Below are 27486 nucleotides of genomic sequence, written 5' to 3' on the forward strand. Positions count from 1 at the left end.
ATTCAAAATGTAGCTATACACCTTTTGAGAAGATTTTAGTGATTAACTTAACCCATATTAAATACGAATTCACATGCTTTCAAACTGATTAGTGAGGTGAAATTAATACAGGGAGACGGCCAGATGCTGGCAGATTAAAATGAGGAAACAATATTCACTTCAATATTCCCCATCCGGTCAGCCTGCCCCTTAATTTTCCCTAATCAGCTTACGTGAAAACAAGCGGCAAACGCTTTTTGGGTGGAAGGAAAATAGGCTGTGCAAATTCCCCACCCAAAAGTCACACCGACTTAGTTCAATTGCAATTAACTAAATACACGGAAACCCGAAGCGGTTTTGGCACGGCCTAATGAATATGCATTCCATTCATTAAATCAACATTAATTTATGTAATGTATTGTTTCGGAATCATTGTTTTTTTCCCCCGGTTTCTTTCTTCGTGCATAAATTCTAATGAACAGCTAATACATGCGTGCTCCAATAATTGATATTGATGGTTGTAATCTTATTTAATCCCTAATTACAAACGAATTCAATGGAGTCGAGCAGGTCGTCGGCTGGGGGCCAATACCAGGGCCCCAAAACAAACATCATACATAAATTATTTTTACACAGACAAGACGGAGGGCTTTATGTAACCAGAGTACATATGCCGTTATCTGAATTGCTGAAAACATGCAAATACTTGTGCAAACCTACCTCCTACGACCTCCTCCCTACCTCCCACTAAAATGGAAATAATATCCTAATTAGTTTGATTAGTCGAAATACTCGCGAAAATGCCAATAAACCCACCGACCTGCCACATAGCTGGGTTCCATTAATTAGCGCCGCCCACTTGGCCTCAAAGCATTGGTTTAATTAGACAAACATCGCGGGGGAATCCCAGATTAAAGCCACACCACCGCAAACTGGGGAAAAACAGCTCGGGTTTCGGCAAAACAATAATTTGCTTAATTAAGAATCAATCATAATTCGATTGTCAAACACTGGAAAATATATATATATATATATAAAAGTGATTCACATGAATGACTCCCAATCGCAGCTAATTAACATCTATTCACTCATTAAATGCCAGTTGTCATCCATTCTCGGTTTTTATATAATTAAATTATTGATTACAAAGCGTAAAAAGAACTAATCACCACTGTTCATGATTTATTATTCTGGTAAAAGGTTCCAATTAGTGTAATGCATTAAAAAAGATTAGAGATTAAAATGCCAAACTAAAATTGACTTTCAACTGGCACTTTTAATCCTTATCAAAAAGAATGATTGAAGTAAAGTTAATGGCTTTCTGGACCACACAGCCAAACGAAATTCAATGTACATTAAGTTCCCTTTTCGATTTTCCTCAGCTATTTGCTTAAGTGCTGGACCATTGGGATTTCCGGTTGTCAGCAGGAAATGAAGAGAAATAAAGAAGTTTCCCCCTTTCAGTGGCCCCTATTCCCCAATCAGTTTCCAAAACCTGTGCTCCACTCTGATGCACATAAATGCAACAAATCCACGGAATAATATGGATGTGGCTGCCACGGGGCTTTTACGGACCGGCCAACGGGGATTACTGGATTTCTCCCATTGTCACATGAGCGGCCAGCGGCGATGTCAGTTGTTGATTAAATAAAAGAATCCTTTAAAAAGTAGAATATATTCTGGTATATATATAGAGGGGCCAGAGCTTGTAATAAAAACTAAACTGAAAAAGTTTACATTTCTCATCGATTCCCTGGGCAGTTGAAAAAAAGAGGAAAAAGCTCGGAGCGGGAAAGAATGGGTGGCAAAATGTGGAAAGTGCAGCGAATAAATAATTCAGGCCGAAATGTCAAACAGCGTTGTGTCAGGATGATTTCTGCGGAAGTCCTTGCGATGTCTATGTCTCTGCGAGCATTGCGAACTTTACAGCATGAATAAGTCAGCTCAGCCATTGTCTGGCCGCCGAGTTCCCCCTCCGGAAAACCCCGGAAAATCCCTTCCATGCCAGCGATGTCCTTGCAGCGTCTTCAGGACTCGTCGCCTTTGTTAAAAAGTTGTTGACGTTGATGCTCTCTACGTGTAAAAAGGTGAACAACATTTGTAGACGACTCCGGCTCAGACTCTCACTTCGACTCCAGCTCCAGCTTCAACTCCTGACTCCTGACTCCTGACAATTGAAGTGGCATTTCGCACTCCGGCGTCATCTGTCTGCCAAGTGCCTTTCGGAGTTTGCTCACGTCACAATTATTTGCAGCAACTTGAAATTTATACCCAACCCTCATCCGTAGTGCTCTCCGAATTAATACATCAAACAGCAGTCCACCCCCCCTTGGACCACAACAAAGCAAAACAAGTAATTTCCATTGGGGGTGGGTGAGAATTGCAAGGGCGTTCCATACAACCACCTCCCACTCTTCCCACCCACCAACAACATCCCTTGTACAGCTCCGGAAAATAAGCTGGACAGCCCCTTTTCGGGGTAAGTTCCATTGTGTTTCATTACTGAATGCCAGTTTATTAAAAAATTTTTGAACTTAATGTCCAAGTTTGAGGAAGAGTGGATGGCACGCTACTGGAATTTAATAAAAACGTCAGCACTGAGGGCCCGGGGCAAGAAATCACAGTCCTCTAAATTTGAAACTAGAGATGGAATAACAAATGTGGTATGCCATTAGGTATAAGTTTCCTTTTTTATCTTTTCTTAAACATAAAAAGAGTTGGTGACTAACCAATGATAGAAATCAATATTTCATATATTATTTATTATAAAAATGCATTAGCGGTAATCATAATAAGCAAATTAAATGCATTAATGCATTGAAATTAAAATTAAAATTACACTTCTGAAAAAGTACTAACTTTGTTTTAACCACTATCCCTGATAATAAATAAGAGTAAGTACTGTCACGTGTATGTTAGTATAAGAAATTAAGTGAAAAAATGTTGTTAACTGTTAATTATTATTAATAATTTGAAAGCCTTTTTGCTGAAATATAAATTAGTGTTTCAAATGCAAAAAAGATAATATTAAAATATATAAAAAGCGAATATTTTATGTTTAGTAACAGTGGAAAAAATTTAAAGCTTTCACATATGTAAAGAAATACAATATTTTCGAATCGAAATTTCTGAATTTTTGTCATCTCTATAATTGTTTGCCTACCCTTTGTGGTAGTTGGACCAAACCCCCTGAGGGAGGCTTTTTTTTACCATTTCTTCGCCGTAACCGCACCTCATCCCAAAATGTGCCCCTTCTTTTGCGATTGTGCAACCCAGGGGGTGGCTTCCGCTTTGCGTTTTCCCCTTTCCATTCCCATTTTCCCCGTGCACTGACTCTTCTTGTTTGCAACTGTTGCTTCTGTTGTCTGTTTTCTGTTTTTCTGTGCGACCATGGCCTTTGTTTTGCCAATGTGTCGCATCATTAATTTCGTACAGATATTTGCCTGCATCCTGCCATCGGCTGGTTCCCTGTGTCCTGCCAAACGAATCACGCCTTTGTATCTGCCGCCGTTGCCATAAATTTCGATAATGTGTCAATTTATGAATGGGCACCCCGGCAAAAGTTATCCATTCGCCCGGGCAGCGGGATTTGCAGCTGTCAGCGTCTATTGATTGTCTTATTGATGGGCCCAGATTGACTTGGCCGGCGTTCTTTATGGCCTGCCAAGTGAATAGCCAGACGAGCAAGATAAACAGCCCTCAATATATGGGTGAATAAGTTGTTTTGGCTAACAGGCGGCAGACAAGCTGAAGATGTTGCCCAAAAAATCACTCAGCAAATCAAATGAAAAAACCTTTTAAAAATTCTAAAAATATTTCTAAAACATTTCATAACAATTGCTCAAGCTGGAAATTCTATAAAATAAATGTTTTTTAGGGATAAGATTTTTGGAAATTACTGTTTTTCTTTTTCTTTCAGTGCAAGCTACATCAGCAGTTTTGTCTGATTATAACCCCATCGTCGACTAGTTGAAACTTTGGCATAGAGCTCTCCGTTTTATTTGCCTATCAAGAGGGTTCACGTAGGAGTTCATTAGAAGCGAAACGAACTACAAAGTCATCGCATCCTGCTTTATCCTGGTTCGACTTAAGCCAGCAGCTCGCGTAATTAGTTAGCAAAATGCTGGAACTCTTGAAAGTGTACGTAAATTGTTTAATTGTTGCGCCAAAGGAACTGAATAATTTGCTCAATTTTCATTCATTACTTGCCCTGTCTTGTCTGGTCTTATCTTTGGCACTGACACTGGCTCTATTCCAATTCCATTTTCCTTCTCACCGGCTTTGGCTTGGTATTTCCCATCATTGTCAGCAGCATCATCATCATCTTGGTCGTGGTTGTCCTCAGCCGCATCTCATCTCTCGGCGTCATAAAAGGCACTTCATTTGCATAAATGAATTCTGTAAATTTTGAGTAGCACTTGACGATGCCAAAGAGATCACAACCGAGTGAGGCAGTGGCAGTGGCAGAAGCATATTGCTAGGAATTCCCATCTGCGAAGGCTTATCCACAAACCGCAATTCAATGCGTAGGCCAAACAAATTGATATGAATGGCCTCGTTTCGCCAGGGCGAAGCCAAGGTCCTCGACTCGAGTTGACTCGACTTTCGAGTGCAATGCATCGGGGCCTCGTCGGTGCTTTCTATTTAATTAACATGCGAACTCCTCGAGCGTATGCGTATTCAATGTTGCCATTCAAGAGCTCACTTCTCTCGCTTCTTCATTCGCATTTTTATGTGCCTTTCTCTGCCCTCAATTGGGTATTGGTTGTTGGTGAGATGAATACTAGTAGGGGGTGAGTATGCAGTGAAAAAAACCTCAAAGAGGCAAAGAAATAACCATTACTATTTGCTAAAGCTTATCAAAGGTCTTCCATTTTTCTAAGTGTAGAAGAACTGACTAATTAAAGGCTGCCATCATCATTTCTGCTGCAACAATCAATTGCAACTTGGTTGGTAATTATTTATCCCATATTCCGCACCGATGTACACCTGTATATACCTGTATATAGCTGCAGGGACATTCAACTTTTATCATTATGATGCGCAAACGGTCGCAACTTTTTCACACGGTTGTAGCCCGCAAACGTAAATTAGTTACAGTTCGCGCTGCTAAGCGATTTAGTTTGTTGATTAAACTTTTCGCATAAACGCCAGGACCGCGCCCGAGGGTCGAATCTCTGCTAAAAACCCAGGCCAAGCCCAACTCATGAATTAATGTAGCAATTTGGGAAATATTTGAAATATAACGCATACGACATGAGGAACGAACCTTAAAGTGGAATTTATTTCTGAAAATTCCAAATCCTTTGACTAATTTGAGTCTTTCAAAAACTTTTTAGTGAACATTAAAAGAGTTTATAGATAACTCAATTAAGTGCTTGGGCAATTATTCAATATTATTTAACGAGTCTTATCCTTTTATAAAATTTTCGTTTATTAGAAATTTTCCATTGGCAAATGAACATTAATTAAGAGTGGAAAGCCATAACATATGCAAGTGCTCTATATAAATAAAATACAACACACTTACCTGCTGGAAAAGTTTCCTTTTTCCCACGCACACAATTTGAAAAGTGCAATTTGGAAATTACATTTAAATAATTGAAACAACAAATGTTTGGCAGTAGAAATTTTGACATTTTAGAGACTAACGAGGTCGCTCAATTTGATGAGACAAAGCCGGATGAATAATTCATGCAAAAAATAAACTAACTGAGCCACATGTAAGAGTACTTGTTTTTCGGCAGACCCGGAGGCGGAGACCCGGAGATCTGGGGAGGCCCTGAGACATATGTACGTTTAATATAGCACCCAGGAGCAGGACAAGAAGCTCACACAATGCCCTGCCATTTTGCTCGCCAGCTGTGGGTAATTTGTAAACGTCAAAAGGCAAACATCGCATCGAGTCCTGCCTGCTATTTCCAGCTTCTCTCCTGATGCTGGATGCCAGCCTGCCATGTCAGAGATCAGAGCCAACGCCACACGTCCTGAATGAATTCGCACGTGTCCGGAATGAAAGTAGATGCCGGGCGACTGTTTCATTTTAAATACAATTTATTGTGCATGCTGGCTAGCTGAAACTAAACTCTGAGCCAAAGCCACAGCCACAGCCCGGGCAAAATCCGCATTTGCTTCCCTGCCATTTAATATTTAATGCGGCCCCAAAATGTGGCAAAAATGTGATTAATAAAATAAGCCAGAGAACATGTGTCATACTCGTACATGCCGAATCTGCGTGCCACTCCCGACTGCTCCCGTCAAACTGCTGAAAACTATTTCCATTTCCATTCCTATTTCAATTCCCATCTCGACTCTCGATCCTGGCCGCCGTAGGCTCCTCCGGACAGGACTCACGTCTCCGTACGTGTTCGATTCCAATATGGCGCTGTATTTTCCATATTTACCCGGCATAAATTCTTAATAATCCGCTCGAAAAGCTGCCACAATTGATAAGTGAAAAGCCAAAGAGCCAACATAAGTGGTATAGTGGAATAATATATATGGAATGCTCTTGGGTTCATCTAAAAGTACACATGAAAAATAAAACAGCTGTTTGACTTGTTTTCAGGGAGTTATAACTAGGAAAGTCCAAGGAATATTCAGTAGTTTTTCTTTAAAACTTAAAATGTAAATGTTCAAATATAATTTAACTATATTTAAGAAAAATGAAATACGTAATCCTTTTTAAGCAATTCGAAATGTAATCCACGTTGATTTTCGACCTAAAAATCAGTATTTTCCTTTAGCAAAGCCAAAAATGATCGGACTATGGAATGTTATACCCCGTTGAGCTTGTAATTAAATTGATGATAAAACTGTAATCAAACTTTAAAATGTAAATGTTGGTACATTTTTTCACAAAATTAGATGATGAATTTGGGCCACCCCCTAAAAATCAGTATTTTTCCCATAGGAAAGCCAAAAATGGTGGGAAAACGAAATTCTTTACCTCGTTGAGTTTGTTTTTGAGTCCCCAACAAACCTGTGTTCAAACTTTAAAACGTAATTTTTTGGTCATTTTTCGCAAAATTTTATAATGTTACCCCGTTTTCAAAAAATATAATTTTGGTCCATTCTGATTTTTGTACTACAAATCAGTATTTTTGCCATAGGAAATCCAAAAATGGTCAGAAAAAGGAATGTTATACCTCGTTGAGCTAGAAATTCGATTCCCAATAAAACTGCTTTCCCAACTGAATTACCTCTTTACCAAAAATTGAAAATGAGTTCGTAATTTCGAACCAATTAATTTCTGCGGTTTCGTAGATTTTTCATTTATTTCTAAAGTACTTTCTAAATATGTGATTATAATTTTCTAAAATTATCTTGACGTTCCGGATTGAAAGAGCATAGCAAATACAAATTTGTGTAAAAAAATAATTATAAAATAAATGGGATTTCGAGTTCTGAAACTCGCACCTTTTATTTTTAATGGCACAATTTCGCAGACCGGAGCTCATTTTACGTTTGAAATATTTAATTTATTTTAATTGCGAGTCAACTCTTTTGATTTCTGCGCTGCCATTATGAGGCAGTTGTTATTTTCGCATTTCTCCTTTTTGGCGAGCTCCAAAGAAGCGTTTCTCGAGGAGCCGCGACAAGTGGCAATTATGTGCTCACCCAGCCACCGAGTGCTGCACTCAAATTGCCTGCAAGGCGGGGCCAAAATGCATTTAATTTCTTAAAGGGGCGCGTAATTAGTTTGCCTCGGTGACGGGCAGGTCCTCCACCATAAACATTTAAGTATGTGCACCATAGCCTCCTGACGAGCAGCTCCTTTGGAACACTTTCAGGAGTGCCCACTAATGTGTTTCTTTGAGGTTATGCAATTACCTGGTTTGGCAGTCAAGACAGAAAATGTGATTTTTGTATTAGCTCAAAGATCAAAGCGACAAAATGTGGCTATTACTCGTTCCTTTAAATAGTCTTTAGAATCACAAAATAAAAATAATAAAATAAAATAAATTTATAAAGAAACCTCTTTTTATTTTGATGTCGGCTCTAACATTTCTTATGTACGGAATACCATTGAAATAAAAACCAATCAAATTGATTATCTCGAACTTTGAAAATAGTTTTCTGTGTGATTGAAATTCTGAAGATCAGAGATTAACGCATTACGCATTTGTGGCCCGACATGCAGTTAATGGCAATTCCGGGCATGAAACACAAACACAGCTCATTTTCAAGATGCAACCGAGTGCAGAGCATACAAAATCAAGCCGAGTCGAGACCCCGCCTCAGGGGGTTTGGGGTGAGAAAATCCTGGGGCTGGTCATACCACACATTTCCCCATTGTTTGCCCGGGGTGCAGGTGGTGCTGTCATTCCATAGAGGAGCCTCTCCCGTTTGGGGCCCCTGCCACTTGGCACGTTCACCTTTGTGCAGATGGATGCTGTTTGGCAACATCCAGTCAAGGACCCACTTGAAGACAACTTTGTCGCCCCGCCAGCTCTCCATTTGCGACCCGCAGGCGCTGCCATGGATCAAGGATCAACGAAGGAGCCGAGCCACTCCACCTTAGCTACAACAATAGCAAGGGTCCATAACAAAGGCCTTAACACTTGAACTGCGTAATCGCGCCTTTGTAGAGTCCTTTGACTCTCTCGGAATTTACATTTCTAATAAAATGACAAAGCGTTAATATATACTTTGTTGAATACATTAATACAAGTAAGGCCAAATAAAAATTGTAGAACAAAAAGTAATAAAGTTCAATGCTCCCATGGAAAACTAAACAAAAAATGCTTTTTAGAATGAGTTAAGTGCTGGGCTGTCACCTCCTTCTAACCAACGCCCCAAAAGCAAATATCCTGTGGGGATATGCTAGCCACACCTTTGCCTGCAATCAAAGCCAAAGTCAACGCCCAGGCTTTTGACCCCGACTTTGGACTGACAACTTAATTGTGGTTCCCAGGCAAACAAGCTCTATTTTTCGCGGCGAACTTTCAACGCGACCAATCCCAATGACAACAGCATTAATAATTCAATTTCGTGACGGAAGCGGAACCGGATGAGGAACAGGGAACACGGAACTGGGCGCGTTCCCCCCGCCTCAAACTCCGTTGTCTCAATATTTGGCAATTACTTGGCCTAAACCTGTGGCAGGTGCATAACCCCCGCCACTTGGTTGAAAGCGATATCCCAGCCTAATCCGTTTAACCTCCATGTCAACTGGGTCTGTTATGACCCGTCGGCAGACGCAATCTAAATTACCTTACTCTTGGTTTGGGCTTAGCTTGGGCGCCCCAGGATGTGTCGTCACATCCTGTCACAGGGCTAAAGTGTCGTTTTAATAAGCGTTTCGCAGCCTCACCTTTGTGTTTGTGTGCGGGTGATGGCCTTGTTTTCATTTTTGCTAATGGCCCACAAGTTGGCCATTGTAAATCCGACCTAAGACTTACGGCTCTCCATCCTGGTGATGATGTCCTCAGCCCAAGTTTGCCAAGGACATTAACCTGTATGTGGGATGGCCGAAGTGGCTCCTTTGGGGACTGCCTCGTAATGCATTCCAGCAAATGATCTTATTAGGCTTTGGCTACAAAAGGAGGGATGAATGGGGTAATTTCCGTTACGAAATTGCAAAATCTAGGCACTTAAAGAGTAGCTATTGAGCCGAGCGTGTTATAAAGTGTGTACCCATTGAAAATTTACCAACAAATTTCAAAGAACTTTGGCCAAAAGCACTAATCTCTGGCTGTGGCAGAAACTCGATCGATTACCCTCAAATACGTTCTGTTAATGCTTTTCTAAGAGGCCAGCTAAAAGCTGGGAACTATGGCTCGAATGTGTGTTCCATATACAGCTCAATTTTCGAAAGCAATCCTCGGGGGTGGATAAGCACAAATGCGTTAAGCAATTTGTAAATGTAACTAACAGATACAAATCTGAAGGGAATGCGTGGCCGTGGCCAGGAAAAGAAGAAAGCACATAATCAAAATTAAAATAAGAATCTCATCGCTCAGCCGCAGACACAGAGAGATACATTCCAAGAGATATGACACTGGGAACAAACGACCCAAACAAATTACACATTTTCCCCAGCTTTATTGTTGGCAATTTATTCGCAGCTAAATTGAAATACACACCATTTACCTGAAGACAACAACGCACAGCCGCTGACTCTCGGTGACATTGACAAACTGGAAGAGCGAAATGGAAATGGGGGCAGTTGGGTTTAGTTGGCTTGCTCCAGATCGTGACATCATCCCAAGTTGCCCTCCAGTAACTGTTGGGGTCAAAGGCAGGACAGGCCGCGGCGGTTTGACATTTTTTGAGTCCTGAAACAAATTCCATTAAAAATATCAGATTCGATCATCTTGTTAATTAAACCCTAGCGGGAAAAACTCGATTTTCAGAATTTTAAAGGTTTTCTTTTGATGTTGGTTTTCAAAATACTCTTTTTAATTTTGAGTCTAACTAAATTTAGTTTAAAACGTAGTTTATTAAAACAAATTATAGTTCTTCCTATAAATTTATTCATGTAACTTGAATTCCTAAAGGGAACATTTTCTTAAATTTTTTTAAATTAACAGAAAAACAAACTTTCTAATAACATACTTAACAAAAACATTTCTACAACCACCTGAATTCTGAGAGGATTTGTGTGAGCGGAGTGGCCACATATCCTTGTGTACTATAGAACCTACCCGACAAACTTCAAATCTAAGGCTCAATTGGCGTGCTGAATGAATGGCCCTGGCCCGGCAGAGTTTTTGATTTTAATTTAGATAAAGTGCGCTATGGAAATCAGTTTCGCTGTAACTTTCCCCGTTTATCCGGGCTAAAATCGGGCCCAGACAACTAAACACTCCATAAATACAACAACAACAACAACAACAGAGGGGGCGGGGCAAATCGGGGGCGAGCTTAAGGTAAGCTGTAAATTGCACGCTTTCATGTAGATAATTAATCACCGCGAGCATTCGGTTCAGGTGCTCCTGTTGTGGAAAACGAAACTCTTCCACTTGCCATTGAAGATTTGGTTTTGCGGCGAATGTAAATGCAGTTTCATGCAAATTTATTCCTGATCTTATCCGTATAATTTTAACTTCACAATGCTAACGCTGAGCCTTTGTGCTGTCCGAGATTTATTGTTGGCGCCATTTTCGGAGGCATTCGCGGAAGTCAAATCAATTATACGCCCTGTTGGGCACTGGATGTACGAAAGGAAATTGAAATTATTTGATATAAATGAATGTAATTAAGCATTCGGCTAAGCTCGATGAGGGATTAGTGTTTAAATGAAATTAAACATAGTTCAGGTGGAGAATCAGAAAATATGATAATTTTGTCACTTTAATGTGAACATTTTTACAAAGTTTATTAAATTTGTTTTACATTGCAGTTAAATTTTTGAAACGATTTCAGCATTTTATATTGAAATATTCTATTTTATTATTGTGAGAAAATTCACTTCTCGTACTAAATCAAATGGAATTCCCATTGATTTAAAATAAAAGAAATTTCTCGAGCAAAGTAAACACATTTATAAAGTATACACTTCCACATATTTCCGCCTTTCTAGACTCTGGCCATTGCTAAGAAACAATCAACCCCAACAACGAGGATAAAAGTACTCGAAATTCAATCGCCGGAGCAGCTGGGACTTGGATTGGGAAACTTTGGACCTCCACGTGCATTTCTGAGAGCGTTTGGCATTGCAAATGGGAAAATATTTAAATGTAACTTAATTTCGAACGCAATATGTACTCCTCGGACCGAGAGCATGTCCTTCTTCCGTAATACAGGATATTTTGATTTGATTTATTTATAAGTTCAATTTGTGCACATTATTTTTCCAATATTAAGCTTTGATGCGAATGCAGTCGAGGCGACTCGGGTCCATCAGGGAATGCAAACGAAAATCAATTCAATTTGCCAGTTGGCAAGTGCAAAGTGAATGCCAAATGAAGATGACTAATATTCGTGACGATGGAGGGATAAAGCCCTAGCCCGAGAACCATCTTCTTGAAGGAAACTGAAACAAGGCCAGAACTCTTCCACACATCGCAAAAAGTTGTGTCCTTTGCATTAACAACCTCAAGTTCTCCTTGTCGAGCTGGAAAACTTGTTGGAAAAATGCAAGCAGACGAACAATTGCCGGCGTAAATAAAAGAGAGGGACTTTTCTTGTGAGCTGTTTCTTCAGTTGCTGCACATAATTACATGAAAAGAAAATTAGTGTCGAGATTCGCCTTGAGCGCCTCTCCAGGTGAAAACTTTTAATGAGCAATTTTCTCACAAATTCCCAAGTGTTGCCGCATTTAATTTTTTAATGAAAGAATTTCTTTTGGCCGCAAAAAAGGAGAGTGTGGGAAAATCTGGCTACCACTTTCCCTTTGAACTCTTCAATCAGTTTCGGCTTCATTTAGGACTCGCATATCTCTTCATCCCTTTGCCTGTTTTCGGAGTGCGTAATTGGGGGAGTGAGTGGGTGTGGATGTGGTTGATGGGCAGTGGGCCATCTAGGTGTTTGTTTTTATTTATCGGCGGCACAGAGCGAGCCCTGACCCATGTTAATGGCCGATTGACACGCCACTTGGCCTTGATGGGGCTTTTAGCCCGGCTAGCACTTGACTGCTGCTCCCCGAAAACAGACGAAATGCTTCTGCTGCTCCACACTTTCACAGGATTAATGGTGGGGGAAAGTGCTCGGCTGGGGGATTCCCATACTCAACCAACGAGGTGCTAAGCGAGCGTGCTGATTGCTGCCATTTTTGATAAGGAGTCCGCATTAATATTTCCCTTGCGTTGGTTCCTACCGTTTTGTCCAGCCCGCTGATATATAGACTACAGTGGCCCATTAGCACCACCAACTTCACACCTAGTATTGAAGATAAATTAGGAAGTAAAATGCAATTAAAACAAAATTATTACAAAAACAAGTTCTGATCTGTAACTCCTGAGTTTTCTTTTGGTCTCTGATCTATAAGTCAAGAATGATTACCATTTTGTTTTAGAAAAATTAACCAAAAAATCAGAATTTACCCCAGTAACAAGCGGAGTTCATTCACTATTTCAGAACGAAGAAATAATCCAGGGATGGCCGACTACACCGACCTGTTTAGGTGCCACAAAGGCAGTGATAATCTTATCTGAGGAGACCGCACCCTGCTAAGAGAACGTTTCCTGCCAGACAAGATGACAGCCGCATAAACATGCAAATAAAAGAGCCGTTTGGTGTATTTCCATATTCATAAATCTGCTGGCCTGTAGAATTCGACAAGCCACGTTCATAAATCGACATTTCACAGAACCGAAGGACTTGTGGGTGGGTTCAAGCCACGTCCGAAGGTTGCCTTCCGACTAAATCAAGTGTATGTTCGGTGTCAGTTTAATTGCAAACGTAAATTGGATGCTGTCATTTGCTACGTTTTCATTTGTTCGAAAGTTGCCCAGCCCTCCTGCTTTCTGAATGAATCTGTACAGCACCCCTGGCAGTTTCCATTGACTTTTGCTGCCATCTGCTCTGACGGACATTTCTGCCAGCTGCTCCAGAATCTGGCAACTCGAATCTGCCCAGAATGCAAACGTTGCACAAATCCCAGTTTTGTTAATTGGACTCATTTTGGTAGCTGGCAGATTGTGTATTTTAAATTGGCATTTGTGACAGGCCACTAGAAGGCCAGGAGTTTTTATTCAACATACAACATGGTGTGCGGCCTGTAGTTCTAGCCAATATCTACTTCGCTATCTTCTTTGTTGGCCCGTTTCATGATATTCTCCTTTTGGACATCCCAGTCGTAGATCCTGTCGTTGTCGTAATTTAGGCGGTACAGCAAAGCTATGAAGGCACGTTGAATTTTCTTATAGCACGGCTCCTCCTCGAAGCTTAAGGTCCGGCTGTAGCTGACAAAGTGGTAGAACTCTTCGGGATACCCACAGCACAGGATCTCCGGGGGCGTTGAGAGTTTCTTTTCGGCGATTATCTCGTGCTTCTGCTGCTTGGTACTGGCAAAGATGCCCTGCCAGGGCAGGCTGCCCCTAAGCAGGTACATGAGAACGTAGCTTAAAGACTCCAAATCATCACGCCGTGACTGAACGCCTCCTTGCATGGCATTAATGGACGCGTAGCGGGCAGTGCCGGTCATTCTGCCTCCGGTCTTGTGCTGCACATGCTTGTTTTCTACCTCATCCCAGTATTTCTTGGCCAATCCAAAGTCGATAAGATAAAGCCGGTCCTTGTTAACACCGCGACCCATCAGAAAGTTTTCCGGCTTGATGTCGCGATGCAGGATGTTGTGTGAGTGCACGTACTCCAGGCGCTCGACCATCTGCTCCGCCAGCATGACCACTGTCTTTACAGAAAGGCGATTTTGGCACACGGTGAACAGATCCCCCAAAGATGGACCGAGTAGTTCCATTACCATCACATTGTACCGCGACGCTTTGAGAAACTCGTAGACCTGCGGGATTCCCAGTCCATGGCGCAGGTTATTGTATAGTTTGTACTCAAAAAGCAACTGCGGTGTTATGATATCACTTCGCTCTACTTTCATGGCCACGCGGGCGCCCGATTTCTTGTGCTGGGCCTTGTAGATTTCCCCAAAGGATCCGAAGCCCATCTTGGGACCTATTACGTAGTCGTTCATATTCGCCGAGAGATCCATATTACAGTTCCCTATCTTAAAGCTCCTTTTTACAGCAAAACTAATATTTTATTTTCGATACTTTTCACACGAAGTTGTTATTGCTATCGATAATTTTGTTTCTGTTTGGTACGGTCACACTGTAAAGCCTCGGGGTATTCGGGGATAAATTTGTAATGAAAAAGAACTTAAATCATTGTCAAGACCTTCATAGCTTTACGTGTCAAACAATTTAACTTAAGAAAAATCGTTGGAATAAAAACTGAAATCCAATATGTCTGCAGCAAAAAATAATCGATTAAGCCTTTCATTTTCCCAGGAGTTTAAACTAATGCGTTCCGAATACGAAGTGAGAGTAACCCAACTAGAAAAAGAAGTTTACGAGTGCTGCCGAATTTTGAATAAAATCCCAAGAACTGAAGACGACCTGAAAAGCAGTACTTCAAGAACCAACCACTCGGAAAATACAAATTTGGTTTTGTGGGAGTTCAATATGCAAGGAATCCCGGTGGAGAACATATCCATCCAGCTCCGGGACAATCACGTTTATCTTAAGGCCTTTAAGAAGAATCGGGATATAGAACAAGATATACTAATGCCCCAAAATGCGGATAAGTCAAAAATAACGGCAACTTTGAGACCGCACGGCACTCTAACCATATCTGCTCCAATATTTCAGATACCAGATTATTAGGGGCTTTTGTTTTATGATACGTAATTTATTTAATGATTTTCTTTGTTTTATGCTTAAATAATTTGTGTTGGTAATCGTTTTAACGATTTTTAATCTGTAGATCCGCTGAGTCCTAAAATGTATATTTTAATAAATTTTAATGAAAACAATTAGTACTACAACTTACTGTAAATATGCTGAGTCTCAGCTTTAAGACACAGTCCAGCTGGAAAAAAAAAGAAAACTAAGTTACATAAAATATAAGACCCGATTTATCCTAAATACCATTCATCAGAAAGGTGGCTGTGCCCTATTTTAATAAATTTTAATGAAAACAATTAGTACTACAACTTACTGTAAATATGCTGAGTCTCAGCTTTAAGACACAGTCCAGCTGAAAAAAAAAAAGAAAACTAAGTTACATAAAATATAAGACCCGATTTATCCTAAATACCATTCATCAGAAAGGTGGCTGTGCCCTAGAGCAAGGTGCCCAGCAAACTACAGACTCCGGTCTACGGAAAAGATTTGAACTGAGATCAGAGCTGGGCTGGCACATGGTTTCAGGAACACAGGGAAATATCATGATGTGCGGAGTGGGTCGAAGAAACGGGGCCTGGGGCTCCATTTGCTGTTCGGCTCTAAAGCTTTGCAACAGCTCTCGTTTCAGTTCCTCCACTATGCTCCTCCGGTGCATGGACTCCCCATCCCAGCTGTTACTTATCAACTTTGGGCAACACAGATCCCCTCGGATAGTGGACTCTGTTATATCCGGATTTGGCATTGCTGTGAAACTGCTGGCATATTCACTCTGCGGATCACATGAGCATTGTGGATCAGGATCAGGATAACAAACCATCTGCATGTTTTTCGGGTTTCGGTTAATATCGCTCGTATTGTCCTTTTGCGAGGAAATGCCGGAGCATTTACTAATCGTAGACTCGGAACTTTTACTTGTGGTCTTGGGCATTAATTCCGACTTTGAGAATTGAGTTTTTCGGATTGGAATTGCTGGAATGCTTCTAGAACTTTGTCTCGGCCAACTCTTAGTTTTTCTTGGAGAGAGTTTTACTGTTCTATCTTCGTCAAATTGAAAATTGTGACTCTGCGATCGGTGGCATTTATTACGATCAGTATGGTGTGTATCTGGTTTTTTCCCTGAGCAAACCGATTTATTGCTACAGCTAGACCCGCTAACTAAACTGTTAGAGCTGTTTGTTTTCAGGAACACCTTTTTGGGTGGCGACAGCCTTCCGAGGCTGTTATTTACGGCTTTAAGGCTTGATCGCTTCTTTACGTCGCTTTGCACCATGGTCGGGGGTCTGGAACACAGTTCAATAGCATTCGCTTGGCACAAGCCAGGTCGAGAAGGTCTAGCACAATTGTTTTCTAGTTTATCGGGAGTCTTACTATTTCCGGATCCTGGTTGAGTGTTGGAAATCTTCGACTGACGAGACAAGCTCCATTTGGAGCTGATGCGATGGCGTGGGCAAAGGTTCTGGGAAGGTATTTCTCTAATCACCTCTGGTAGCTTTGAAAGGGCTTCAATACTTTTCCTATTGCAGAGATCCTTTAGACAAAAACTGCTCCTTGAACTGTTTGTTGAAGCTGTGGAGGAGCAACTGTTACGAGCGGAGTCCGTTGGAGATCGAACATTTGTAAATTTGTTTTTCTGACTAGCGCTTGAATCACTTCCACATACTGTGCTACCACTTTCCTGCCTTGGCAATGAACGAGTATCTGGTCTTATTACGCTTATTTTGACATCCTCCTTGCTGATGTGGGTATTGCTTTGCCAGGACAACCCATTGCTCCTTACGACTTTGGATGATACAATCCTGGGAATGCCTGTCAAGCTCACATCTGTTGCCCGAATTGTGAGGCAAACATTTATTTCACTTCCTTTATCTCCACTGTACAGGCTGCAATTCCCGCTGGACACGCGTTTGTATACTTTGTAGGAACTCTTTAGGTCAGATTTGGGCCTGAAATATTGACAGGTTCGTTTACTTAATCCCAGATCGAAGTGGGTATTATCATCGCTATTTACCTTCGAACGTTGGTTAGTTGAACTCAAAATATTGAACATCGAGTACCGATGGTATACATCATTATCATTTTCAGGTAACTGATTGCTGTTGCCCCTGTAAACAGTGGGATAATGGCATGCCTTGCCAATCTTTGTACCACACCTTTGGGATTCATTTTCCAAGTGCGGATTCTTGATTTTTTGTTGCCCCAAGGATTGGTTACTTGTTTTGGGAGAGTCCAAGCTACAGTCGGGTGATCCATTCTTTCTAAATTCCATGTGATCACAATTTAGATGACGTTGTACTGGCTTACCATTTTTCAAAACTTTTGATTTGTTTCTAAAAACTTTGGATCTCGTTAAGCGAAGTTTTGACCTTTTAAAAAACCCGGATATTTTTTGCTTCAGTGTTTTTCGTTTTCGTTCTCTGCCAATATCATAGAGTGATGCTTTTGCTTTAAATTGCTTAAAGGCAGGGCTAAAATTACGAGCCAACGTATCGCATCCCGAATCCGATCTTGTTGGTATATAGTCACTCCTCTTGGGATAGGAATACCTCCGTTCTTTCTTTTTATAGGGTATCTCGATAGTAAAGAATATTGACGATGGGGATTTGGTGTTTTCATGAACTTTATACGGAATATCTGAGCCATCGTTTAAGTCCTTAAATCTTTCAAACTCTACAGATTTCTTTTGACCCTTCAAAGTTTTACGATATCTGCGAGTTCCGAGACTATCATAATCTGGCCAAGATTTATCTATATATTTGAGATTATCATAAGCCCGTAAAGATTTATCTATAAATTCAGCAGGTTCTGTTCTTAATTTTTCTAAAGGTCTTCGCGTTTCACCATTGCCCTTGTGATAATTTTTGTGAGGTTCTTCTTCCTTAAAGAATGTTCTATAATTCCTTGGGGTAGACTGCTCTGCATTGGTATAAACTTTGGGTTCCTCTTGGTGCTTATATTTCTTGGGAGAAGGAATTCGGTATATATCTTTTGATATTTTATTGTATTTCATCGGAACATCTCTAGTCTCCTTGATGTGGTTGCAACTTTTCCTGGGTGGAATTTTCTCTGCCTGGTAAAATCGCGAATTTCTATTTATTTTTTCTGGCCGAGTTTCGGGTTCCTTATAAGGCGAAACATTCTTTTCTTTTATTTTAGGCTCTCTTTGTGACTTGTAAATCTTTGTTGGATAACTTGACGGATCAGTTATATCCTTGTTCATAGATGACCTAACATAATTTTTGTAATTTTTAGGTTTTGGAAAGGGAACCGGAGGTGGAATCTTTCGTGTTTGTTTCCTCATATTCTGGGTGATCGTAGTTGGGATATTCTTCATATTGATTTTTATAATTTTCAGGTGCTTGCTCCTCGTAATATTCTTCGTAATTTTTAGTTGGCCTATGGTCTCCGTCAAATTCATTATTATTTTCATATTCATTGTAGTCACGAGGATAATAATTTAAAGCATAATCGGGTGGCATAGACCCTGAAGCTTGTCTGTACTCGTAATTTCGGTTGGGTCTATAAGACTTTTGTCGTGGCATAGTTTCTCTATAGTAATTTTGAGGAGGTTCTTCCAGGCAACGATAATATCTTCCATGTGGTTGCGATGAGCCAGAAACTTTATAATATCTTCGTCTTGGCCTTGGCTCATTCGAATAGAAATCGTAGGGACTTTCATATCTGGAATCAGAATATTTATCAGACTTATATCTGGAACCTTCCATTTCATCAGGAAAATCGGTAGATAAAGCAATTCTATTGCTGGGCTCATATTCCTCGGCATCATATAATTCGTTTTGATAATAATTATCGTATGCTTTTTCAGGGTCGTAGTCGGGATTATGGTTATACCTCCTGGCATTGTCATAATAACCCGTAGATTCGGCCGACGGGGATGGTGAAACTATGCCTGCTTCGAAACGACCGCGTCCTGGCTTAATTGTTCTATAATGAAAGTGACGACGACCGCCGCAGTGGGCAGAGTTATCTACTCGTCGGTCAGGGGGACGTCGCCTATAGTTATCATGATCGAAATCACCATGGCCGTGGGCATAGAATTTATTCGGTGCCTCAAATGACATCGCACTCTCCGTAATTGGATTGCTCAAACCTCCGCCGGGAGTTCGTCCTGTATTTGTGTATATGTTCGAGTTAGTGAACGTTTGGCAAATGTCGTTAATCAACTCACGCTTCCCATTGCAATCCGAAGTCCTTGGCGCCGTAATCTCGTTTCGACGGTCACAGTACACTGCGCCCGAAATATCGACATTGAAAAGGATTAATGTCCGCTTCCATTCATCCTCCTTCTTGGTGCCCTCAAATCGGATTAAACTCTGATTCGTCACTGTAAATGTCATTTTCACCAGCCCCGGAACTCATGCTCCCCTGCATTCGCCACTAACTGAACTGCAAATTTAATTCATATCGATTTATTGTTTATGTCAGTTGGCTCGGTTTTTTTGATACTCTTCTCAAATATGTACATGTGCCTAAATTAATTATCACTTCGATTCCATTTGATTTGAAAGGACCAATGAGAACTGTTTTATATTTTTGATAAAATAATCGACAATTTATTGCTAAAAAAAATATAAAACATTTTGGGGAAAACAAAGGCCAGGACTTTAGGAAATAAACGTATATTCTATGTGGCTTTTCGACGGCCTTCGCCATGAATTTTAAAAAGATCCCACAGTCAAGGTAAATACTGGGTCCAGCGACCCATTTTATTATCCCACCGAATGCCATTAACTTTCGCTTCCTTCGCTGTTTGCAGCTCCCGAATTTAATTGCGGGATAAATGCCTGAAATGGCAAACACAAAGGATGTGCGAATGGGAATGGGATGGGGAATCTGGATGAGGATGGAATGGTCGTCATTACTTGAAGGGTGCTAGAAAATATGTTTTTAATTGCGGAAATATTTCCATTTCACAAATAGATGCGATAATTATTCAGAATGGCGCGAATTTCCATCACATTAAAAGTGCAGACAATGGGGGATAGTAAAATGCAGCTAGCGGATAATGAAAATCGTGTTCAAGTGCGGAAATGCTGAAAATTATTTCAATGAAACACAACTAAGTGCTTTTTAAGTGCCCCCGACGGTGGCACAAACCAAACGGAAATGGACGCAGACGGGATTGGTTGGGTGTTTGGCTTGCATGGTTTACAGATGGGTGATGGGGGGCATGGTGACAGGACACGCAGGACACTTACGACCCCCGAACAATAAAAAGTGCAATGGAAAGCGTCAGATGCATGGTATTCTATAGGGTATGGATGCCTACTCTCCTTTAGCATCTTACACTTTTGATTTTTATTGATTAATCTCTTATATTATGGATAAGTTAATTTGGATATTAGAAAACTTAAAAATCCAAATGATCATAATTGTTTTTAAAAAGTGGCTAAGAAGGCTGGTGAAACATTACTCAAATTACTACTAAGACATAGGAATTCGCTCATAAAGCAGTATTCAAAATGGAAACGGTTTTGGGTATTAAGGGAACTGATTACGTCATACTGGCCTCAGATACCATGAAAGCCAAGTCTGTGATGTGGCTGGATGATGGTAAGAAGGCAGAAAATTGATCATCATCTATAATATAAAATATCTACAGACAAATCGAAGATATACCGCTTGACGGATTACTCTATTATGTCGGCCGTAGGCGATGGCGGAGATTGTCTGCAGTTCTCTGACTTTATCGCCCGGAATTTGGACCTCTATAAGGTGACCAACGGCTACGACTTAACCTTCCGTGGAACTGTGCACTTCATAAGAAACAATTTGAGCGCCTATCTCAGGAGCAACGCCCGATACCAGGTTTCCCTCTTGGTCGCCGGATTTGATCCCTGTAACGGTCCAGAGTTGTTCTACATCGATCAGTTGGGCAACACGGTTCCTACTCGCTTTGGTGGCCATGGAACTGGCATTAACTTTTGTACTGCCATATTGGAGGAGTTCTACAAGCCCCAGATGGATAAAATGGCTGCCTACAATTTGATTCAAAAATGTGTTCTCGAGATTCAAAAGAGAATCGTTATCAACTTGCGCAACTTTGATGTGTTCATGATAAGCAAGGAGGGCATTACCAAGCTAAGTCCTATCAACCAGCAGTCCTTGAGGGCTCGAATGATGGGTAGTCACCCTCCTGTGAAGGGTTAAGGCTGGAAATATTATTCGGATGTCTATATATTTTTTAGTTTTTCATTTATTTGTTAAATAATTAATGACTCTTAAAGATTTTGCTTTAGATATTGAAAATAATATGTGAAACTTTTTAAACTTTTGTGCAAAATTGATTTCTTTTTAATTTTCTCAATTGCCTTAATCAATAAAGTAATTATAAAAAGTATTTTCCTAAATAGGACTGAAAAAAGGTGTCACTTTTCCCAAGATTTTGACCTTCCACCCCATGATAATTATTTAATTTGTCAGCTAACTCCTAGATAATTGTAGAGAGAACCATAGCGCCATAGAAAGGTGCTATAAAATAGACAAGCACCTTCCAAAACGTAATTAGTAGAAAGAAACCAGGAGACCAGGATGAAGCTCAGCGAGACTCTAAAGATCGTCTACTTTCGTGACCAGCTTTTCATTTGGCGGATTTGTGGCGCCATGAATCTCAGCGAAGGGAACTTCTGCAGTTGGGCTCTGCTTTTCTGCGTCTTTATGTACCTGCCAACGCCCATGTTGCTAAAGGTACTGTTCAGCTTTGATAGTCCATTGGACAATAACTTCAACCTCTGCATGTCAATCACATCGCTGTCCAATGCATTGAAGTTTTCTATATACGCGGCCCAACTAAAAAAAATTGTTGAGATACAAGCACTAATTGCCAAGCTAGATGATCGGGTTTCTGAGGAGGATCAGGAACTGCGACATAGACAAATGTCCGTGCACCTGCGAAATATATCAAAACTATTCGTAGTTTCTTATAGCCTCCTGCTCATCAACGCTGCAGTTCCTTTTCTTTTTAACAGTGAACGTAGTTTGCCGATACCAATGTGGTTTCCCTTTGACTGGAAAACCTCAACTACGGCCTACATAGCAGCTGTGTTTTTTCAAGAAGTAGCCCTTGTTTTTCATACTATCCAGAACTTTTCAGGGGACTCCTTTCCTCCCCTAGCTTTGTTCCTGGTTTCCGAGCAATGTCAGTTGCTGATCTTAAGGATTTCTGAAATAGGATATGGTTCCAAGACCTTGAAGGCGAATGAACAGGAGCTAGTCAATTGCATCAAAGACCAAAACACACTCTACAGGTAATCTTTCAATTAGCTTTTCTATAACCAAGATATTGATATTTTCATATACCTTCTAAAGATTATTAGACGTCGTTCACAGCCTTATTTCGTATCCCATGATGGTCCAGTTCCTCGTTATTGGCTTTGACATCGCTATCACTTTGATTAATATAATTTTCTTTGTGGAAACCATGTCGGATAGAATTTTCCATATGAGCTTTCTGTTAGTTATCACCTTGCAGACATATCCCTTGTGCTATTATGGAACCATGGTGGAGGAGAGCTTTGCAGACCTCCACTACGCTATCTTCTGTAGCAACTGGGTGGACCAGAGTTCAACCTATCGCGGATTAATGCTAATCATGTCGGAGCGCACCAAGCGAAGGCAGCTCCTCCTCGCCGGCAACGTGGTGCCCATTCACTTGAGCACTTTTGTGGCCTGCTGCAAGGGAGCCTACTCTTTTTTCACCCTGATGACTGACTGAGATCGTCAGGTTTTTAGAGTTCAAGCAGTTATTACGTAGTAAGATAGTAGCACCGCACACGAGTAATATATTATTTAGGCTGAGCTTAGACAAAACGAGAGCATAAATAAATTAGTAACCAGCAAAGAGTAAAGGCTTTATATAAATGTCAGAATGGATTCTTTCATTTTTGGATTATTTGCAAAAGTAAATGTAATTTAATTTCCTTGATTAGGAAGTGCGTTGTGAATATGCAAAAAAAACGTGTTCCCTTTCCCAAAATTAGAAACTTTAATTATATTCGACCTTCTACCCCACGGTAATTATTTAATTGCCGATACGCAACCCCTCGATAATTAAGCAATTAGCTAGGAAAGGTGCAATATAAAGGCCAAGTCCTGTCATAACCAAATCAGTTAAAGAAAACCAGAAAGGAGATAAAATGGAGCTAAGCAAGAACCTAAGGATCGATTACTTTCGTAATCAGTTGATTGCCTGGCGAATTTGTGGTGCCGTTGATCTCAGCAAAGGGAACTACTGGAGCTGGGCTATGTTCCTCGTTATCTTTGTGTACTTACCGACGCCGATGTTAATGAAGGTCCTGTTTAGCTATGAAGATCCTTTGGATAATAACTTTAACTTTAGCCTGACGATTACATCCTTGTCCAATTTCTTGAAATTCTCAATTTACACGGCCAAACTTACCAAAATTCTAGAAATTCAGAAGCTTATTGCCCAGCTAGATGCTCGGGTTTCTGGAAAGGAACAGGAACTGAAACATCGATACATTTTTCAGCACACACAAAGAATGTCGAAAATGTTCCTGGTCACCTACACCATTGTGTTTATCAACGCTGCCGTTCCATTTGTTTTCGAAAGCGAGCGCAGTCTGCCTCTACCCATGTGGATTCCCTTCGATTGGAAAAACTCAATAGTGGCCTACATTGCTGCCTTGGCTTTCCAGGAGATAGGAATATTCTTTCAAATCTTGCAGAACTATCCAGGGAGACTCCTTTTCCTCCTTTAGCCTTGTTCCTGGTTTCGGAGCAATGCCAGTTACTGATCCTAAGGATTTCTGCAATTGGCTATGATTCCAAGAGTCTCAAGGAGACTGAAGAGGAACTTGTCAATTGCATCAAAGACCAAAACACACTCTACAGGTAAGCCACTATCAGCTTGTTTATACCAAACATTAATGGTTTAACTTTTAACATTAACATTTTGAAGATTATTGGACGAGGTTCATAGCCTCATTTCTTACCCAATGATGGTGCAGTTCCTAGTCATTGGCGTTAATATCGCTATAACCTTGTTCATCCTGATATTCTATGTGCAGACTTTGGGGGATCGAATTTACTATGTCTGCTTTCTGATGGCACTCACTGTGCAGACATATCCCTTGTGCTATTATGGAACCATGGTGGAAAGTAGCTTTGCAGACCTCCACTACGCTATCTTCTGCAGCAACTGGGTGGACCAGAGTTCTACCTATCGAGGATACATGTTGATCCTGGCAGAGCGCACTAAGCGAAGGCAGCTACTCCTCGCCGGCAACCTGGTGCCCATTCATCTGAGCACCTTCGCTGCCTGCTGGAAGGGAGCCTATTCCTTTTTCACTCTAATGGCCGACAGAGATAGCCAAGCATCTTAACTCATATAAAATCAAGTAGTAGCACTAAACCCGAATAAGCATATATACACAATTGTTTGTTTGTAGAAATATCACTTAAATAAAATTAATTGTCACCATGGCTATGGAAACTATTTTGGGAATCAAGGGACCAGACTTTGTGATGCTCGCCTCGGACACAATGCAGGCCAAGTCGCTGGTCTTCATGAAAGATGGTAACTATATACAATTTTATGAAATGCCATAAAAACCGCTAGACCATCGAATAGATTTATTAATCAAATAGTTGGGAAATAATAATGTAAGTCAACCATTTGTTTAGATCAGTCAAAAATACACCGTCTTTCGGACTTCAACATGATGGCCACCGTCGGCGATGGCGGTGATACCATTCAGTTCACGGACTTCATTTCCAAGAACCTGCATCTGTACAAAATCGCCAATGGATATCACCTGAGTGCCAAGGCAGCCGCCCATTTCAGCCGCAAGACACTGGCTGACTATATAAGAACCAACAGCAGGTACCAGGTGGCCATGCTCTTGGCAGGATATGATGCCGTCGAGGGTCCTGACCTTCACTATATCGACTCCTATGGAGCAGCTCAGTCAATCAATCACGCTGGACATGGATGGGGTAGCATGTTCTGCGGCAGCATCTTGCAGAGGTTCTGGAACTCCAAACTTAGCCAGAAGGATGCCTACTCCCTGATGAGAAAGTGCGTCCTGGAGATCCAAAGGCGCCTGATCATCAACCAAAGAAACTTCGAGGTGTACGTGGTGGATAGCAAGGGATTGCGCAAGCTGGAAGCCATCAATCCAGGATCTCTGAGCAAGGAGTCGATTAGCCTGAGATGGTAGAAAGTACTCGGTCGTACAACATCCTCTAATGCCTAATAATTGTGCCGTTGGTTTTTTGGCAAACTTTCACTGTGATGCTCGAACAATTTCCCAGGGATTAGTTGACGTGACCGGCTTGGATTTGAGTGCCTGGGCGGAGGGCTAGTGGGTTTGCTACATGCCATGGTCGACTGGATTCGTGTATTAGCATATGTGGCCTGCTCTTGTTCTCCATGTGAGCCATCTGTCTGAATGTGGGCGGCTATGTATTTGTTTGCGCAACAACGACCAGAGTTGCACTCGTAAAAACTCGATTGGAAACTAGAAAAATATAAATTTAAAATATTAAAAGAGATACTTCAACGACATCTGATTTTTTATATATTTGAAGGAAGTCAAAGAACTTAACACTAATGTATAATGCAAATTTGTGACTTATGATTTTCTCCTAGTGCAGGCTTCACATATATGAAACGTCAACGGCTGCGATTCGGAAGCAGAAAAGCCAACATGTCTCTATTTCCCATTTGAACAGCAGTCCGTCAGGATGTCGCTGGTTTGGCTTGGAGGAGTGGGGAGTCGTCAGCAGAACTCATAAAAATGAGCACAGATTGCTGCAAAAATGCACTGCATTGTTCGTTGCTTAGTTGAGGTCTGAGTCGAGGGTTTTTCTAGCTGTCCTGCCTGCATTTTCCTGGATTCCAATGCTAGTCAGCGGGTTTTGTTTGTCTGCCAGCCGTGGCAGTTGCCATTGCTAATTGGCCGCACATGACAAAGTATCGCCAAATGAGTGGCTCGACCACTTGCGGTGATCGGAACCGTGAAATGTCAACTATGACAAGGGAGAAGGCTATGGCCAAGGATAACTGCAGTTTAGGAATTTAAAAATTGCTTTAAATCCCACAATTATTTGAAGGAAATGCTTAACTCATTCACAAATTTCTGTTTAAAACCCTAAATCTTCCAACTAGTTATCGTTTCATTCATTATATATTCTTGATATTTATATAGCATTTCACGTAATTAGAAACTATTTATGCCTCGTTGCAACACTTAACATAAAATGCACGTAAAACACACGCCATTAGAAATTAATTAGCAATTTATGTATTGGCAAAAAACCAGGTTCAATAATATTTATCAATCTCGTCATGCATAACGTTGATTGAAATTTAATTGATTTATGTGAAAACTAATAAAACGAGAGGAGCAGGAAAAAAGAGTCAGTTATTTCCACAGCTATCCGTTTTCTCTTTTAAGTTACCCTGTCACAGTGAGAACTTTTCTCCAGAAAACTTTTGACATGTGAGCGTCTCAAATGAACGCGCCCGTCTCAGGACACCTGTCTCTCCCTTTTTTTCCATCTCAAGCTGTGAAATATATTCACATCCTTGTTGGAGTGTAACTTTGGCTGAGGTGGGGAGTTCAGGAGATAATGTGCATGTAACCCCCAAATCACTCCCCCCCATTTGCCACCCCCATCCAAGCCATCGCAAACGGCAATTTGTGACGTTTAAGGGCGCAACGAGGCAGCGACTTCCTGACAGGACATTAACTTTCTCGCATCTTCGGAGTCGTTCCATCCGACTGTCTCGCTGGTTTCTGTTTTCTGTTTGCTGTTTGCGTGTGACGACTCTGATGATGATTCATGATGATGATCCTTGCAGTTTTCCTCGCTGTCATTTTTCATGGCCTCGGGGGCCATGGCTTGGGTTAGTTCCCTTTTTCGACAGCCTATTAGTTTTTATTATTTGCTGCAATTAGTTTTTCGGCCTCGTCGGCTCGACTGCTCAGCTCTCTTCGCTTATGACACTTTTCCCGGCATTATTCAACGGAATGAGCGTCATCTGTTGCCGCCGGCGATGTTTCCTAGTGTACACTCAAAAAAATTGAGTTAAGAAAACATTCTTTCAGGGAACACAAATAGCATTATAACGTTTTTATATATCTCCGTCTATAAGTTAGGTTTCCTATACATTAAGACCTTTTCTCCAAGTGTAGCTGCTGAATCTGCTGTTTCTCTC

The 27486-nt window shown here is 40.9% G+C and overlaps 7 protein-coding genes across 7 annotated transcripts; 5 read left to right on the forward strand and 2 right to left on the reverse strand.

Annotated features, from left to right (window-relative positions):
- Window positions 1–13604: 13604 nt before the first annotated feature.
- LOC108110620 (casein kinase I) lies at window positions 13605–14595 on the reverse strand. The gene has a single exon (XM_017219719.2). It carries the CDS (start codon window positions 14588–14590, stop codon window positions 13652–13654), a length of 939 nt encoding a protein of 312 aa, XP_017075208.2. The 5' UTR covers window positions 14591–14595; the 3' UTR covers window positions 13605–13651.
- A 231-nt stretch (window positions 14596–14826) lies between these two features.
- On the forward strand, window positions 14827–15362 carry LOC108110476. Its single transcript, XM_017219547.2, has one exon. The coding sequence runs from the start codon at window positions 14844–14846 to the stop codon at window positions 15261–15263; it is 420 nt and encodes a 139-aa protein (XP_017075036.2). The 5' UTR covers window positions 14827–14843; the 3' UTR covers window positions 15264–15362.
- A 214-nt stretch (window positions 15363–15576) lies between these two features.
- Window positions 15577–19639, reverse strand: LOC108110475. The gene is given in 4 exon segments (XM_017219545.2): window positions 15577–15636; window positions 15697–18576; window positions 18578–19410; window positions 19471–19639. Coding segments are annotated over 3 exon segments (3876 nt in total). The 3' UTR covers window positions 15577–15636; window positions 15697–15702.
- Window positions 19640–20742: 1103 nt separating this feature from the next.
- Window positions 20743–21562, forward strand: LOC108110627 (probable proteasome subunit beta type-2). The gene is made up of 2 exons (XM_017219726.2): window positions 20743–20855; window positions 20905–21562. The coding sequence occupies exons 1-2, from the start codon at window positions 20765–20767 to the stop codon at window positions 21450–21452; spliced, it is 639 nt and encodes a 212-aa protein (XP_017075215.2). The 5' UTR covers window positions 20743–20764; the 3' UTR covers window positions 21453–21562.
- A 271-nt stretch (window positions 21563–21833) lies between these two features.
- On the forward strand, window positions 21834–23016 carry LOC108110445 (odorant receptor 23a). The gene is made up of 2 exons (XM_017219513.2): window positions 21834–22549; window positions 22611–23016. The coding sequence occupies exons 1-2, from the start codon at window positions 21834–21836 to the stop codon at window positions 23014–23016; spliced, it is 1122 nt and encodes a 373-aa protein (XP_017075002.2).
- Window positions 23017–23437: 421 nt separating this feature from the next.
- Window positions 23438–24646, forward strand: LOC108110444 (odorant receptor 23a-like). Its single transcript, XM_017219512.2, is given in 3 exon segments — window positions 23438–24001; window positions 24004–24155; window positions 24223–24646. Coding segments are annotated over 3 exon segments (1140 nt in total).
- Window positions 24647–24667: 21 nt separating this feature from the next.
- LOC108110587 (probable proteasome subunit beta type-2) lies at window positions 24668–25829 on the forward strand. The gene is made up of 2 exons (XM_017219684.2): window positions 24668–24840; window positions 24948–25829. The coding sequence occupies exons 1-2, from the start codon at window positions 24744–24746 to the stop codon at window positions 25481–25483; spliced, it is 633 nt and encodes a 210-aa protein (XP_017075173.1). The 5' UTR covers window positions 24668–24743; the 3' UTR covers window positions 25484–25829.
- Window positions 25830–27486: the final 1657 nt, after the last annotated feature.

This window comes from Drosophila eugracilis, unplaced genomic scaffold (genome assembly GCF_018153835.1).
Source record: "Drosophila eugracilis isolate 14026-0451.02 unplaced genomic scaffold, ASM1815383v1 contig_2152, whole genome shotgun sequence".
NCBI classification, from domain to species: domain Eukaryota; kingdom Metazoa; phylum Arthropoda; class Insecta; order Diptera; family Drosophilidae; genus Drosophila; species Drosophila eugracilis.

Coding starts and splice junctions, on each gene's coding strand:
- LOC108110620 (XM_017219719.2), bottom strand. CDS start 14,590: ATGGATCTCTCGGCGAATATGAACGACTACGTAATAGGTCCCAAGATG.
- LOC108110476 (XM_017219547.2), top strand. CDS start 14,844: ATGTCTGCAGCAAAAAATAATCGATTAAGCCTTTCATTTTCCCAGGAG.
- LOC108110627 (XM_017219726.2), top strand. CDS start 20,765: ATGGAAACGGTTTTGGGTATTAAGGGAACTGATTACGTCATACTGGCC. Junction 20,856..20,904: donor TGTGATGTGGCTGGATGATG/GTAAGAAGGCAG, acceptor AAATATCTACAG/ACAAATCGAAGATATACCGC.
- LOC108110445 (XM_017219513.2), top strand. CDS start 21,834: ATGAAGCTCAGCGAGACTCTAAAGATCGTCTACTTTCGTGACCAGCTT. Junction 22,550..22,610: donor GACCAAAACACACTCTACAG/GTAATCTTTCAA, acceptor TACCTTCTAAAG/ATTATTAGACGTCGTTCACA.
- LOC108110587 (XM_017219684.2), top strand. CDS start 24,744: ATGGCTATGGAAACTATTTTGGGAATCAAGGGACCAGACTTTGTGATG. Junction 24,841..24,947: donor GCTGGTCTTCATGAAAGATG/GTAACTATATAC, acceptor CCATTTGTTTAG/ATCAGTCAAAAATACACCGT.